Source organism: Schistocerca gregaria, chromosome 1, assembly GCF_023897955.1.
Source record: "Schistocerca gregaria isolate iqSchGreg1 chromosome 1, iqSchGreg1.2, whole genome shotgun sequence".
In the NCBI taxonomy this organism is placed as follows: Eukaryota; Metazoa; Arthropoda; class Insecta; order Orthoptera; family Acrididae; genus Schistocerca; species Schistocerca gregaria.
This window is the reverse complement of record NC_064920.1, coordinates 465,313,146-465,329,409: the sequence shown is the minus strand read 5'-3', so window position 1 is coordinate 465,329,409 and position 16,264 is coordinate 465,313,146. Positions and strand designations below refer to the sequence as shown.

Sequence of the window (16,264 nt, the reverse complement as noted above, 5' to 3'; positions counted from 1 at the left end):
TGGCACTCATCACTCATGAATCTGCTGCGATTTCAATGATATTATGCTGTTTCTGTAATCAAATAAGGCAACATGAGCATAAAAAAAAAACTTATTTTGCGGATGATGATGGTCAGTTAGAATAGGTGCAGACTAAATTCGGTTCTCATTAGCGAGCTGAGTGAAAGTGAAGGGAAATTGGCGATGAAGATGAAATTTGTGACAGTGGCAATAACTTCGTGAAAGCCCGAAGAGAAAATGTTAATCTTATTATCCCTGAAGTCAATGATTCTCATCTAGGTGCAACTTCAAAATAATCTGATTGTGCCTGGCAGTCAATGAATGCAGACACTTCGGTAGTTACAGTAAAAACTTCAGTTGTAAGTACAAGTGGGTGCTCTCCTGGAATATTTGTGGAAGGTAACACATTAAATACAGTAAAGTCTCACATAAGAAAATTACGCAATGTATTATTATCTCTTCCTTTCCTTGGAAGAGATAAGATTCTATATGACTTCTTTTCACATTTATTTACTCCAGATATTTTGGAGTTCATTTCATGTGAACTTATATTTTATAGTACTCAGCTGAATTTGTGCGAGCTCTGCAATGGTGCCGTAGAAGATATTCGAAAGTCTCTAGGTGTGTCTATTCTTTCTTCTGCTGTAAGGTTGAGGAAAGCGAAAGCATATTGGAATTATGTTGTGGGCACATCAACTGTACCAGGCAGTGCTACTATCAACCAAATTTGAGCAAATCGGGGGCTTTTTGCGCTTTCAAGACAATTGATTAAATGCTAATGCACAAGACAAGCTGAAAAATATAACATCTATTATTATGTATCTGAATGAAAGACTTGGTTGAATTCCAATAGAGGAGTCATTAACTGTAGATGAACAGATGCATACTACATAAGCCACACAGCATCTGAATATGTTTATGCCAGATAAACCACATAAGTAGGGCTATAAATTGTTTTTACTGTGTAGTTGGTGTATCTGGGTACGCCTACAAAATAGAAATGTTTACAGGACATGAACATGAATGGGGCAAGAATGATGAAGAGACAGATCTTGAAGCCAGCAGAAATGTGGTTGTTAAATTGTTCTGGAATGTATCTGAGAATGTGAAATACCAAGCTTACTGGAATAATTACTACACATCAGTACCTCTGCTATATTATTTGAAGGAAGCTATGCTTGAACAAAAACAGTAACAGTTGCACTAAATATAATGATGAGTAACTTAAGATCTTCAGGTTTATTTCACTATTTCAAACAATTATCTAGCTGATCAGTAATACCCAATTCAGATTAAAATCTAAATGCATCACTAAATATTTCATCCATAAAATGTATTTGTTCAAAGGTTTTCTTATTTGAATTCATCTTTTAAAAACGTTGTTTGTTGAGGAGTGAGTTATGTCTTAATGCATGGCGTTGCCAAACAGCAACAGGAAATAAATAATGAATTTCACACAGTTAAATGAGTGACATTTGTTTTTAAAAAGGTTTTCTGTTTTATTGGTAGACCTGTTGTACCACATTTATTTTTTGGAGGTAAAATTAAAATTCATGCAGTGAAGTGTTAATCTTCGTCGTGTATTCTTGCTAATACCTTGGTTTTCTTGCAGGTTCCAGAGTATCACAAAAAATTGGAACTTAACTAATGCTGTAAATCCTGCAAAGATCAAATAGGTGGATGCGATATGCAATCTAAATCATCTACTGTTCCTGATGACTTATATATGTGTTACTCTTTAAGTAATTTCTTGGATGTTCATTCGAATTATGGGATTTCTTTAAAAATTGTGGAAACATGAGAATAAACAGAAAATAGCTCTGACAAGTCCGTGAATTGTGATTCGATTAATGCTGCATTAAGTTCAGAAGAAAACTACAGTACCTTCCTGTCCCAAGAAAACATTTACAGTAATAGCTTTCCGTGACAAAATCCTGTGAATTTGTCGGTTAAATGAAGGATGGAGAAAACACTTGCAGTTAAGCAGTGTACAGAACTAGTTTTGTTTTGTAAAATCTGAACGTCAGTTGTATAAATAGAAGACATAGTTACATAAGTACGAAATATATGCCAACATGAAACTAGCAAAAGTGTGAGAGAAAAACGATTCGAAAGATTTAGAACTGTTCATGAGAGTCAGTGCACCATTACGAACGGTGATCTACGAGACATGACCGACTCAAGTGCAAGTGAGATGAATGTTACTGATTTACAGGTTCTTCCACCTGGTTAAACTAATTCACGAAATTATATGGAAGTGGCGAAATTACGAAGTTTGAACGTACGAAGGAGACGTCATTAATAGGTAATACTATAGAGCAATTCGTAGCTGACGTGAATACGAAGCTGCCTGTTTCCCCTTCAACTACTGTGTGTAAAGTCAACTGACAGCTTTCGTGTAAGAAAACTGTATGTAAACTGCTTCATCATTTCGAGCGAAAAAAAAGTACATTGGCGTTTGTGCACTCGATGAGTGCGATTACATATCCGTAAACAACGAATACAGCGATCTGTATCAGTAAACTACTATTTATGCAGCTTTATATCTATCTTTAGGATCATCAAGGTCCGTCCCCGGTAGCTGAGTGGTCAGCGCGACAGAATGTCAATTCTGAGGGCCCGGGTTCGATTCTCGGTTGGGTCGGAGATTTTCTCCACTCAGGGACCGGGTGTTGTGTTGTCCTAATCATCATCATTTCATCCCCATCGACGCGCAAGTCGCCGAAGTGGCGTCAAATCGAAAGCCTTGCACCCGGCGAACGGTCTACCCGACGGGAGGCCCTAGTCACACCACATTTACAGGACCCTGAAGGCAAATTAGGACCATACATTTAAAAAAAACGACTAATTAGTTCCAAATATCTTGCAATACATTTAGCAAACTCTGGAAAAATGGACAGAATAATTTTCAGTATTACATCAGAAGCGTTATCTTACTGTTTCCAGAAAACGATTCATTGCTTTCGTTCCACTCGTGGCCTGGACATAACGACATCTCTGTCTTTAGGCGGACGACGAAAAGACAATAATAATTTCCACCTGGATTTAATAGTGCCATTCAGCCTCTCGATAAAGAAATTTTTCGACAGTGTAAAGCATTTCTTGGAGAATTGTTGGATAAAATAATTTCCGATGTCTCTTTACCATTTCAAGTTTATTAGAGGAACAGTATTGTTAAACTTCAGTCAACCGTGGATTGTCAGTTTGGATTACCACGTTTTATGAACATAATGAATTATGCCTGCTATTCAACATTTTGTGATGTCTACAGAGAATAAACAGGGGACAGTTTCGTCGTTAGTAAAATATACATTATTCAAAAACTACTATGACAGCTGTGCTACAGGAGTTGTTATAAAATAATTCATCTCATCAAATTAGTCCCGACTGACGGAATTCGTCTGTAACGTAACATCACACACTACCAAGATTTTCTTTTCTCTGCTAGTCATATTAATTGCAATTTATTCAAAAAATTATTGATTTTACTATTCTGATACAGTTTAACTGCTTAAAATGCACGTCTGTGCCTTTTGGAATTCGCTCTACGTGACGCTACGTTGTCTTGTCACGGCTGTCTGCTTATTCGCCAATTCGCACGTTAGGCAGGAAGGGCTAACAAACCTCTGTTATAAGCTGTTCTTATTGCGTAAGAGATGAGTAACTTCAACATTAAAAAAATAGATGGTGTTCTAATTGAACAACATACGGAATCAAATATATATGATACTCTGTGCAAAAATGGTCTCAGTAAACACCTATTGTTAGATTGAGTAACAACCACATACATCTCGTTAAACTTTGATGCGTCAGGAGGATAACGAATGTGTTAGTAAAATCTAAGTAATGTACATTCTACCCTCTATCCTAGCCTGGAAAACACGGAGGCTTCTTTGGCCAGCGAAAACTTGTTTTCCAGATGGAAACTTTCCTCTTTCTGGGAAAGATGTTGGAAATAGTAAGTACTATCACATCTTAAACGAAGCCAAATGCAACAGCATCCCGTTGCCGAAGACGATGTACTAAAGTGCCGAAAACAATGATTTGGTAATGTGTGTACGATGGTCAAGGTCACCAGGATCAGAAAGGAAATGGAGATTGTCGTGCGAGAAGCCTGTAGTGCAGGCTGAATCCCAACTCTCCCGATAAAATTTCGGAGGCTATTCGTGGATACTTCTGAGTGGCTTATTTTAGTGTAAGGGACTCGTGGCACCGGATGGTTCGCTACAGCGTGATTTTATGATTGTATTTCGTTTGATTTCTTACCCCTGCCCCCCCCCCCCCCCTTGCACACACACACACACACACACACACACACACATATATCAAAGATGTTCTAGGATTATTTTAGGGTAAGTGACCTAAGGCCTACTACGGCTCGTTAAAGAGTAATTGTTATTTGATTTATTCAGTTTGTTTATGTGAAAATGTATTAATAATGGTAAAACAACTTACATATAATGTGGAATCACCGAAACGTGCAACACAAAACGCTGAGAAATATATATATGGGGGTGGGGACGGGGGTAAGAAATAATCAAACGAACTCAAATGCCACAGCATCCCACTGCCGAAGACGAGGTACGAAAGTGCCCAAAACAATAGTTTGTTAATCTGTGTACGATGGTCCAACACACATTACCAAACCTTTGTTTTCGTCATTTTAGTACCCTGTCTTCGGCAGTAGGATGCTGTTTCATTTGATTGCATATTATGTGTAAGTTGTTTTACCATTATTGATACATTTTCACATAAACAAACTGAATAAATCAAATAACAATTACTCTGTAACGAGCCAAAGTAGGCCTCAGGTCACTTACACTAAAATAATCGGAGAACGCCTTTGAATAACAACCGAAATTTTAGTCTGGTTTGAATTTCCTGACAAATTTTGAATTACCCGTTATTTTATACGCAGGGCACTTGGACTATGTCAGATGGTGTGAGTGGAGGACGATCATTTGATAACGTTGCATTGTGAGGTAATTGGAAATCTGGGAATAATGCAGACTGCGCCGAAACTCTTCCTGTCGTTCTACTGGGAGTTGCATGCAGTGGATATTTGGAGTCGGATACTCCGCGAAAGGACATTGCTCACAGAGGCAATTAAAGCTGCACGTCTTCAAAGGCCAAACAGTACATAAACTGGACAGAAGCTGCTGGCGGCGTATAGCAAGGTCTACAATTCTCTATTTTGCCTCTTGTCAAGGATTCAGGGTGTCGATGGCAGAACGAACCGTTTGCCCTGCAGTGTGTGGATGGTGTAGTTCAGGCCAGAGGTAGTTCTTTGACGTTTTGGGAGTCTTTACCTTACTTGCGCCCACTAATTCGAGCTACCATAAGCATGAACCAAGATGTTTATTTCTCAGCGAGCAATTGTTGTCTGTCTTTTTAACATCTTCATGATGAGAATGCTGTGAACACTCCGTCTTCCATGATAACAACAACAGTATTCAAAGGATTGCACACATACGTTCCTGGTTTGACGAACAACCAGGCCCCCTATAACACCTCGGCCGGCCGGCCAAGTCTCCCGATCTGAATCCCATAGTAACTGTCTGGGACTATTTTAAAGAGTAAGTGAGAAAAAGCAATCCACGTTCCCGCAATGTGTTACCGGTAGCTCTACGGAATCTAATAAACAATTAATGGCTTGAACTGGATATGGCATACATGAAGAAATCTGTGGGCTGTCTTCCTCGCCGAACTGAGGTCATTATTGAGGTTGCAGCTGATGTTAGTGTGCTGTCTGCAGTGCGTGATTAATGTTGCGGGCGGTGTGCTTGCTGGCGGGTCCGCAGTGCGCGTGCAGCGTTGCGTGAGACCAGCCCTGAGGCTGATGTCCCGGGGAGTCCCCGCAGCTACTGGTTTGGCGGCGGCGGCACGCGGCGCGCGCCAGCGGGCGGCGCGCGGCCCTCATTTAACGGAACGCTCCGCCGTGGGCCGCCAGTACCTCTCCGGAGCCCGCAGTGCAGCCATGGTCAGGCACCAAGCATCACTCGCCTACTGCGCGTGCGCAATAGCCGTCTTGGCAGCCACAGCAAGTGCCCGTGAGTACATACCGTCGTCTCGTTCCCGGTGGCGTGGTCCTCACATTCGGCTCGGTTCTGCCCCGCTTTACAAATGTGTTCAATATATTATTTGTAAACGGTCTTGTGAAGCTGTGACATGATTTCAGCAGAGCTTAACTTAGCGGTGTCTATGCCGTAGGAATGTTCACCAGTGCGACTGTTTGTACCTACTATAAGACGTACACGAGGTTTGAGATTTATACCCAGCAAAAAAGTGAATTATCATGTTGAACATTTTTTCAGTCTTATGTCATCACCTGTGTACATGTGCAAAGGATCCTTAATTATTACTCGTCACTGTTCTCGGAAACTGTACTTGCAGAACCAAAACGTAATTGGGTCTGATGGACGCCAGAATTATTTGTTGGTGCAGAGGATAGTTCACGTACAATAAAATTGTTTCAGTAACCTTGACTGAAGTTTTTCAGGCTTAAGGTGGCCTGTTTGCGGGAGAAAATTGAGCACAGTTACGCACGACTTTTATGAAGGGCCATTTCGAATTATTCCCCAAATTTGCTAGGCGAGCAAGCATTTAACCTTAACTCATAATGTTTTAACTGTCTCCTCTATGATGAACACTAATTGGTAGACATACAGCGATTTGAGCCAGATCCTATTTACTGTAACTTGTACCATTTCTTATACTCGTCACAGCACATGACCGACAGATTTGCTGCATCTCCTTAGACTCTTCTGTCTCTGAATAGTATGCTCTTCTCCCTATTTACGCTGTGGATGATTGTGTATTGTTTGATTATTGCATTATGTATATGTAAAACAAGGTGCAAAAAATCATTTTATGCATTCATTTTGTATCGTGCAAACTAGTCGCGAAACGGCAGGAACACCAGAATAAATTTCCAGTAAAGAAATTTCTTGTATCAGAAAAGACTATCTTTAAGTTTAATTAACATTCATCGTCTGAGTTACTGACGTCTTTAGCTCTTAAATTCTTTCCTCCATGTCGATCAATTTTACTAGATGAATTTTTGTAGCGGATTGGAAATAAGGGCAGTTAGGGAGCAATACCATGTTGATAAAGATTTGTTCAGTACGGTATACGAAGAAACAGGTGCAGTTCTTACCTCCTGTCGGTTTGAGTCATGACTGCCAGGTCAACGATAGTAGGAACACTGGCGAAATCCTTTACCTTTAACCTTTAGAAGACTGCCATTAAAACAAAATTGAATTAAAAGTCGGTATAGGCCATTTTAAGCTGAGAGATTATGAATTTGACCAATAAACCAACGTGGATAAATATTTCCAAACTTTTTCCTAAATAGTGCCGAAACAAAAGAAACCTCCTGTGGGAAAACTACCAATTCGTAATCGTAAAATATTAAAATTAGTTCGCGTCCAGCGTGATGCCTCTGTTAACTTCTGCAGAGTATCACTAAATGTTGTGTAATGTCTAAAATTATTTTCTGATTAGGAATAATGCAGAATAATGTCGAAAGGATGTCAGTGTTGCTATCGGAACTATTTATATAAACGGTGCTGCCGTGGATGTGTCGGCAATAAGCGATCCTGAAAATGATTGATGAGGTTTTAGAGTAACATATTCACTCCGTTTTGCGATCATCTAGGATTCCACGTGATAGCTCATCAGAGATAAAAAAAAAACACTAGACGTTTTAAGTTATACGAAAAAGACTAACTACATTAAATGACTATAGACAATTAGCGCTGCAATGTTAGAGACCCCATGTGAGCTTCAAAATGCTTCCGTGTTGTTTCTCATCTGCTTTTCAGAACTACATGCGATCCTAATAACTACATGTAACAAAGATTGGTTAGTAATATTTACTTTCTTTCAATTTAACGTGCTTATTCTGTGAACAGCGGATTCGCAAATGCCGCAACCCCATTTTCTGCTAAGTATGTCTGTCTCGGCACATTTGCGCTTTCCAGTGAAATGAAAGTAATCACTTTTTAGAAACAGATATTTCATTGCGTTAGTGCGTCAGCGACAATAATTAAAAAAGCAAGTACTACTAAAGCGTAGCGCAGTCTGTCAGGACAGAAGACTTCTCCTCACAGCTGGAACAGCAGCGCATGTTAAAGAGCTAACGGTAACACGTTAGTGCATGAGTAACAGTTTTAGCTGCGGGCAGACATGAAGACATCCATTTGGAAAAATGGTTTCCAGTAAACTGTTACGAAACAATGTGGCTCAAACCATGTACACTTCTCATAGTTCTGCGGGCAAACCTGTGAATGCTCAGTGTCCACCCAATTTATATGAATATTTTGATAAATCGATGAGAACGTTGTCTACAAATATCATTACTGTATTTAACAATATTGGCAACACAAAAAGTCAAAGAGACATTTCGTGTGAAATTCATGACGGGGTCGTTACTTCTGCCCTTCTCACTATCACGTAAACAATGGGTAAAAGCAATTTCTCTTTATTTACGTATCAGGATGACAGATTAAAGCTGATAAATTGGACACGAAAAAAACCGCTAGTGTCACGTTTAAACTACCTAGTGCTCGTAGACTGCAGTGGTACATAATCTTTGTATGTTCCTTCACGTCGTCATAACACCACTGATAAGTTACACCGTGTTTTTTAGCGACTCGCTGCAGCTTTACAACGTGGGTATAAAAGCTTCCCTGGTACAGACGAAAATGTTGGTTTATGGGAGCGTAAATTTCTCTTATACTTCACAAGCGTTTCTTTTCCTGCTTTAGCTTCTTACTGCCGTGTTAAGATGCCAACGAGTGATACTTTCCTCTCCTAACGTGTCGTATGTTTTTGTATAAACTTAGTGACTGGATACCATGTTAAAAGCATCTGGCTCAGTTCGTTCGAGAATGTAGAGTAGTGAACACAGAAATCAGAGTAGCCTAGATTTTTTACCCAGTAACCAATTACACACAGTATCGCAACCAGATCAAAATGCTACTTTTTATAAGAGTATAAATTGTGTGCCAGTGCGCTTTTGTTCGGCAGTATTAATAAATTCTTCAAAAGATTTTATATTACATTTGTGTCCACAGCTTCAAGTACCCGTCTCAGCAGGGTTTTAAGGTTGCTGTTGTTGCGCTGGTAGTCATAATTTTCTGTTACTGGGGCAAATGAGTCACTTTGTCCATCTTCCGTTTGCATTGTGTAAAACAGATATGTCCAGAAACTACATGCAGTTTACATTTGTCAGATACCAGTATGTCAAATATCGAGAAAAAGACCAACATTGTTAATTCTCTGGACACAACATGATTGATATCGATTGTTTTTCACTTGAGGCTAGTTTACAGATTTAACATGTAAAATAGTGGGAAAATGTTTCATCAGGTGCGATACAGCTACGTTAGCTGAAACATAGCCAAAAGTGCAGTAGACATTTTTTCTAACAATTAGCATCTTAGGGATGACTTCACAGCGCAGAGAGGAAATAGAAACAACAAAAAGAATGCCAAGATTCTAAACTAAACAAAAATAACACAGCAACAAACTATCTTATATGGCATAGGACTTTTTAAAGTTAAAAATTTAACGCTTTGAACGTTGCCCCTTAAACTCTGAGACTCAATGTGCAGGCGTAAAGTATTTTAAACCATGATTCGAATTTAAGGGGTATAAAATAATTATTCTGCGGGCATCGTACAGATACATAAATTTGTCGCTCAACTCCTCACATATAGTAGCGGTACATCGGTGTTTCTCAACAGTGACAGAGGCATTTCAGCAGACTGGCCGCGTCCTTGCCTGTGGTATTTGGCTTCTCGGTGTCTGTTCAGAGCTGTGACTTGTTTACTGATCGTGTTCATCGCGTGTCTTTTCTTGCCTCACACTTACGTCCGGGATGTGAATCTCTCACGGAAGCTACCTGACTTGCTACTGTGCGCACGCAATAACTGTGCGAAGCAACGGGAACAATGAAAGGATAGCAGAAGATACAGCCTAAGATGATGATCGGGCTAACTACATTTAAAACTGCACTAGCTACACGTAGTTTTGACGGCCTAATCACTGTCTGTTAATACAGTCATCCCATGTATTGTATACTTTCTGTCTTCGTGGATCCAGACAAGCAATGACTATGGCACGGAACGTTTTCTGAGTCATAGGGAAATCACCCGTTCCCCATTCTTATGCTACGTATATACTGACAAATATGCGCATTAGAATCATTCGTAGTCTCTCCGTCAGTGAAGCTGAATTACTCCCACAGCTTGCTTAGTGGCACTGAAACGATGTAATACACAGAACAAGTTCAACTAGAGAACGTCTGAATTGGTGCACGAGTGTGGACTTTAAAAGCAAGACACATGAATATACTGCAAATAAAGGTGGAAATATATACCCCGCTTTGTAACAGTATAGTAACAGTTGACAAGGAGTTTAATTATTATGCCTCCCAAGTAGCAGTAATGTTGTATTAATTTGGAAGTATTTCCCGACAATTTGCAAGGTTGTACTGGATGAGCTGGTAGGACTCTCATTTTAAGGGTTTTCTGCTTACATCTACATTACACGTATAATGGTAGTTGTTTCTTTGCCCAAGCTATATGTAACTGATGTGGTGATTTCTGAAGTTACAAGCATTCAGCTGTATTTGACACAGGCATCTAAATTCAAAAACTGTACTAGTTTTGCAATTCTCTTCTTGGCGTTTGCTCCTACAGGGCTCATACAGTTGTCATTATACCGTCCAGTGTCACTTTTTTCTTGCTCTATGAAACAAATCATAGTATTGATTAAGAAGAGTAACTTGAGTCACCACTGAAACTTAAAGGTCGTCCCAAGACGGCTATGGTATTTCTTTTTTGTTCCAGTTTTACAGGATATTTAAATAAATAACTCCAAACTTTTGTCATCAAACAGTGATACTCTAATCTGCAGATATGTGTACCTGCGATGTGGCAAGTTTAAGTTTTTAAGTGCAGACGAACTATAAAGCAATTGATAAATAATCAAATAGCTGCCATGGGGCGACAATTGATACTTGCTTCAATGAGAAGGCTTTCGGTGTGGCGTACGTAGTATCACAGATTGTGGCTGAATCAACCAAAAACAATTTTTTCATGAACAACACAATGATAGTTGGTTTAATCCACTCATCAGTATGCCTCTCAAGTCATTCATGGATGCGTTCATGCTCCCTCTCCACACACAGAAACGCAATTTAATGTGCGAGGATTTACAGTGCCTGCGTACTGGATAACTGCCGTCGCTACACGTAGCTGTGGTGATGAGAAGCAATGACGTAGATAGGCAGCTGAAGCGTCTAGAGCTCTATCTATCTCTCTCTCTCTCTCTCTCTCTCTCTCTCTCTCTCTCTCTCTACACGCAACTGGTGCAAGTGAACAAATAAACGATGCGCTTAGCGTACGACAGCTGGTATCCCATTCTGCAAATAGCACGTGAGAAGCGACCTGTAAATAATTCCATCGAATTATATCATTGCCCACTCCTCAACTTTGTTAAAATCCGTATTGAAATCACGTGAGAACTTACAACTGCAGAGAAGTCATTCCCATGCTCATCGGTAACACTGCTGAGGAAATACAAATATTCCTTCTGAAAATGTAGAACAACCAAGGGTCAACAGACAAATGATTTATTAATGGTGTCTTTCAACTAGATGAAATTCATTGATTACAGAGCCACTAAGAAGTCTGGGTTGATAGGTGCAGTACGTGAGTAGTTACTAACAGAATAGGAAATGGACAATCGCGGGTGGCATCTGTATCGACTACTCAACCACATTTTTTTTGTCTAAAAAGTAGGAAACCGTAATTAATTTTTGCAGTGTCTAGAAACTATGATAAAACTTGTGCTACCATTGGGTGTTCGATGTTGAAGGCGATTTTGTGTTCGTTCGAATGGCATAGAAGTGTGTGTTGTCTGGCCTCAGAGCGATATCGATAAGAAGATATAGCTGAAGAAAGGTCATGGACCTCAGGTGCGCGTTTTGCGTGGAGCCGGTTTTTGCCGCCGGCCACGCGAGGAAAAACAACGCAGTACGGCCTGCTTCAATCAGCCAAGCATTCCTGCTCGCGGATGAGTCTCTCCCGCAGGTGTGTAGGAAGACGGAAGGCTACGTCGTTCTACTCCGAGCCAGCGCCTACCGCGTCGTGACGAAAGTTAAAAAAATAAAAATAAAAAAAATAAAAAAAAAAAATAAAAAAAATTGCCCAGTAGGCAATAAATGATGGTCTGGCGACACACACTGAGTTCACAGATATTTTGTCATGGTTTTGTACAATTTTCTGATGATTTTCAACTCGTAACGGAGCAGAGATTAGGTAGCGACTTGATCTCAGACGGCAGCATTTTGATGAGTGTAATGCAAGATCAAGTAACTAAAAGAGTGAAACTAAAAAGAGTGCAGTTAGTTTAGTCTCAACATGCTGTCCTATTACGGATATACATTTAGTTAAGCGATTTACTTATTTTTAGACCATTTAGTAGTATATTTTTTCACGCTCTGCAAAGCAGGGATTTATGGAGGCGATCACTTCATCTTTTGATGAAAATTTCTTGCCAACAAGACAAATTTTCAAGTGTGGAAATACTATAATATGACTTGGTATTAAATGTGAATGAGGGGCCAGCAAACCAGTCTGGAACCCTACTGATCATCTCGTCATTGTAAGAGCTGTGAACTTGAGCATTGTTCTACTGAAGGAGCACGTTTTTGTGTTCCAACCTTGATCGTTCTTAGATTATCTCCAGTTGCAAACGAATGGAAAAAGTGTAGTCAAGTTACGATGAGCAAATAATGTTAAGAGATCATAAAGCTGTCTTCAACGCAAATGTTGTTTTAATGCCACAGCGCTTTAGTATGCATTATCTTACGGCAAGTATGCCCTTGCCTTCCCCTCTTCATTTGAACTAATTTATCCAGTCAGTTACAAGCAGTTAATTTATCCAGTCAGTTACAGGTGGTACCACAGTTTAGCGTGGTCTGCGAAACACGCTATACCTTAGAATTTCTTCCTGCGGATACATCATAGCGAAATGTTAAAGAAGCCGTAATTGGCAGAAACATTCACAGGGCTCACTAAATATTGAACTCCAAACGTCTGACATTTTTAATCTGAAGTGAATCCATTTATCCACAGAGTCGTACATAAAGATTAAAAGTCCAAAATGCAGTGGTCATCGCCATACGAGCAGAAAAATAGTCTTTGCCTTCATTGAAGCATTCACACCAACTTTCATGTATTTCGACTTTTACGTGGGCGTTTGAGTGTAATCACCAAAGGCGTCATTCAGCTTTCCCAAATTCATCAGTAACATAATGTTTTAATTATGTCAGGGATCTAAAAGATCATTAGTCTCACACAACTTAATTTTGTAGTTGTCCATTACTATAACAAAGTTTTCAATGGTTTACTTTCTACTGACCTCAACTGGTCGGCAGTAATTCTTTGTAATTTCTTTCCAAGAAATTAACATGGCTTAACAGTCGTCACATATAGTGAAACTAAGACTTAACTGGTACTTCCTTAAACTATAGCTGTCTATTTTAGTTAACCGATTTTGTAATTTTTTATTGTACTAGTTGTATCCGGCTACGCCTTGTTATGACCCAGTCTGGTAAAACGGCAAACAAAGAAAGAGAAAGCACACGTTTCTAATACACATGGGAATTGAATATATGTCCTAATATCCTTCTCTCGGCTGCCTCTACCCATCTCGTCCTGTCCTTCTCTTTGTCAATCTCCTCCTCTTCCTGTCTACTCCTACCCCACTCTTATGTCCATTTCCTCCCACCCATCTGTTCATCTCTTCATCCCCCCACCCTCCACCCCCCCCCCTAACCAAATTTCTCTAACCTTGGGGCTTATTTATTGTTGTTACAAATTCAGATTATATAGCAGTATTATAATCTTAATACAATATCCCAGAAGTACAACTTACTCGTCAAAGACTCACCACTCTTTGGTGAGTACGTGCTTGGCTACCATGGGACCCCACCCTTTGCAGCACTGCTTCCTCTTCCTTTGCTGCATATCTGGACTTTAACTATCTCTTATCTCCGCTGACTTTCCGTCAGATAGTCCTTTAGGTACAGACCCTGCCTGGAATTTGTTCGCTCCCAGCTCTACCTCAGCTTCCATTAACGATTATATGGTCCCTACTACTCGGTTTGGCCTGTCATCTTTTCCAAATTTTACAGAAGTGTTTGTCATGCAGGGAAGGTCGCCCACTGTGGTGTATGCTGTGCCTCGGTGCCCTCCCGCGCTGGCACTCTTTCTTCCTGTTGTAGTATGCCCAGTGCCCAACACAAAGCACAGTAGCCTTCTTTTGGAAGGGGGGGGGGGGAGGAGGAGGAGGTTAGTCAAGTACCTAACCTGACCACACAGGGAACACACTGTTAGTGTCTGCGCTGCACAGTCCCCATGTATGCCATGGAGTATGTCCCCATCATGACTAGAGCACAGGGACTCCCGGTAATGGATTTGTGGCCAGATAACCATTGCTCTGGCTGCTTGGTGCCTATGGGAACAGCCCCAGTTGGAGTGGGTAGCACTATAGTGGAAAATTCACGCTTGAAGCGACTTAAACTTTGTGCAGCTGGTGATCATATGACTCCAGCAACTTCTTCACATGGAAAGATCTCTTAAGCTGCAAAGAAGTACAACCCAGATGCGTTCCCTTCCTTGGCTATGCCAAGGGAGAAATAGAGGACTTGATGACTAGGAGCAAAATCCTTTCCCCCAAAACCTGATCTGTACCAGGACCGAAGAGAACACCTTTTTGACCACAAAGCCTTTACTATTTTTGGGAACACATTGGAGACAAATGTGGGAAAGTTGCAGCTATCTCTAAGATGAAAAGCAGTGCCCTCCTGCCTAAAACGTCATACGCTCTCTCGTGAAAAGTTGGGTGACATTCCCGTGACTCACTCCCACATGTGTCTCAGTATGGTCCAGTGCATTATCTTTCACAATGATATGCTTTCGCAATCTGACAATGAGCTGTGGGGAAACTAAGAGCAAAGAGGTGTGCACTTCATTTGCCATGTACTTGGGGGACCAAGGGAAACCAGAGCTGCTACTGGGGCGTTCATCTTCACTTTAGAGGGCGGTACATTGCTTGAGAAGGTCAAGCTGGTGGTCTGCTGGTGTGACATGAAACCCTATGTTCCTCATCCTTTGAGATGCTTCAGGTGTATGAAACTTGGACATACATCTTTCCATTGCACTGTTACCTCTGTCCACAGAGATTGTGGACATCTGCTTGTAACCCTCCCACCATCTGTGCAAACTATGGCGAGCTCTCCCTCCTGAGCATATTGCTCCATTTTTAAACGTGAGGACAAAATCCAGGAATATAAGACCATGGACGAGCTCACATAAGACGCCAGAAATTGTATGAGTGTCTTAATCTCATACAAATGACAAAATCTTACACTACAGCTTCAACATCGTCACCTTCTCTGTCGATGATGCCTTCCTCTGTTGAGCCTCTTATGGCGTGCCCACAGGGCCATCCATTGATATCAGTCGCCCAGGCGGTTGGGGGCCCTTTCATGCTTCCACCATACCCACTTTGGATGCATTTGCTCCTCACTTGCTAGGGACACCCAGCCTCAGGCACATCATCCACCTCTGGTTTCTGTAGCTGGTTTAGAGGTCCCTCAGGACTCTTCCTTCGATGCATCACGCTGGTCCACAGCCAGATGCCAGCCAGTGGCTGAAGGAACCGAAGGCTGCTGCCATTGGACTTCTCATTCTTCCTCTGTTCCCAAAGCCAATTCAGGGACACCTTCCCAGTCATTGTCTACAGTGGAGAAGGACAAAACTAAATCCTTTAAGACAAAGGAAACTGTGGTAGCCTCCACAACATTGGACTCTGCATGTACTCCATCTGTGCCCAAGGTGGAGATACTCTTGGTCCCTGAGACAACAGATCTCTCCAGGTAATATTCCACAGAACCTATGTCAGTGGCTCCCCTGTGCCACCCCTGCCATCTCAACCAGTGGCGGTACATGATCCTGTGTCGTAAGCTGCCCTGTCCCACCTCCACCCTGTTACTTCATACCTCTATTCAGTCTGATTCTCCAGTAGAAATTTAATGGATTTTTCCACTACCTGGCTTAGCTACAGAATCTTTTAAGCACTTACCCTGCATCCTGTATTGACATCCGTGAAACGTGGTTTCCAGCAACCTGCACTCCTGGCCTTCATGTTTCCCAAGGTTATTTAAAGAAGTGCACAAACTATGAGA

At 41.0% G+C, this 16,264-nt stretch overlaps 1 protein-coding gene across 1 annotated transcript in view; it reads left to right on the top strand.

The window, feature by feature from the left end:
- Positions 1-5,839: 5,839 nt before the first annotated feature.
- LOC126354270 (CLIP domain-containing serine protease HP8-like) overlaps positions 5,840-16,264 on the top strand; it is a 44,100-nt gene continuing 33,675 nt past the window's right edge. Inside the window, exon 1 of the mRNA XM_050003850.1 lies at positions 5,840-6,050. Coding sequence (XP_049859807.1) covers positions 5,840-6,050 — 211 coding nt within the window. The remainder of the gene's footprint in view (positions 6,051-16,264) is intronic.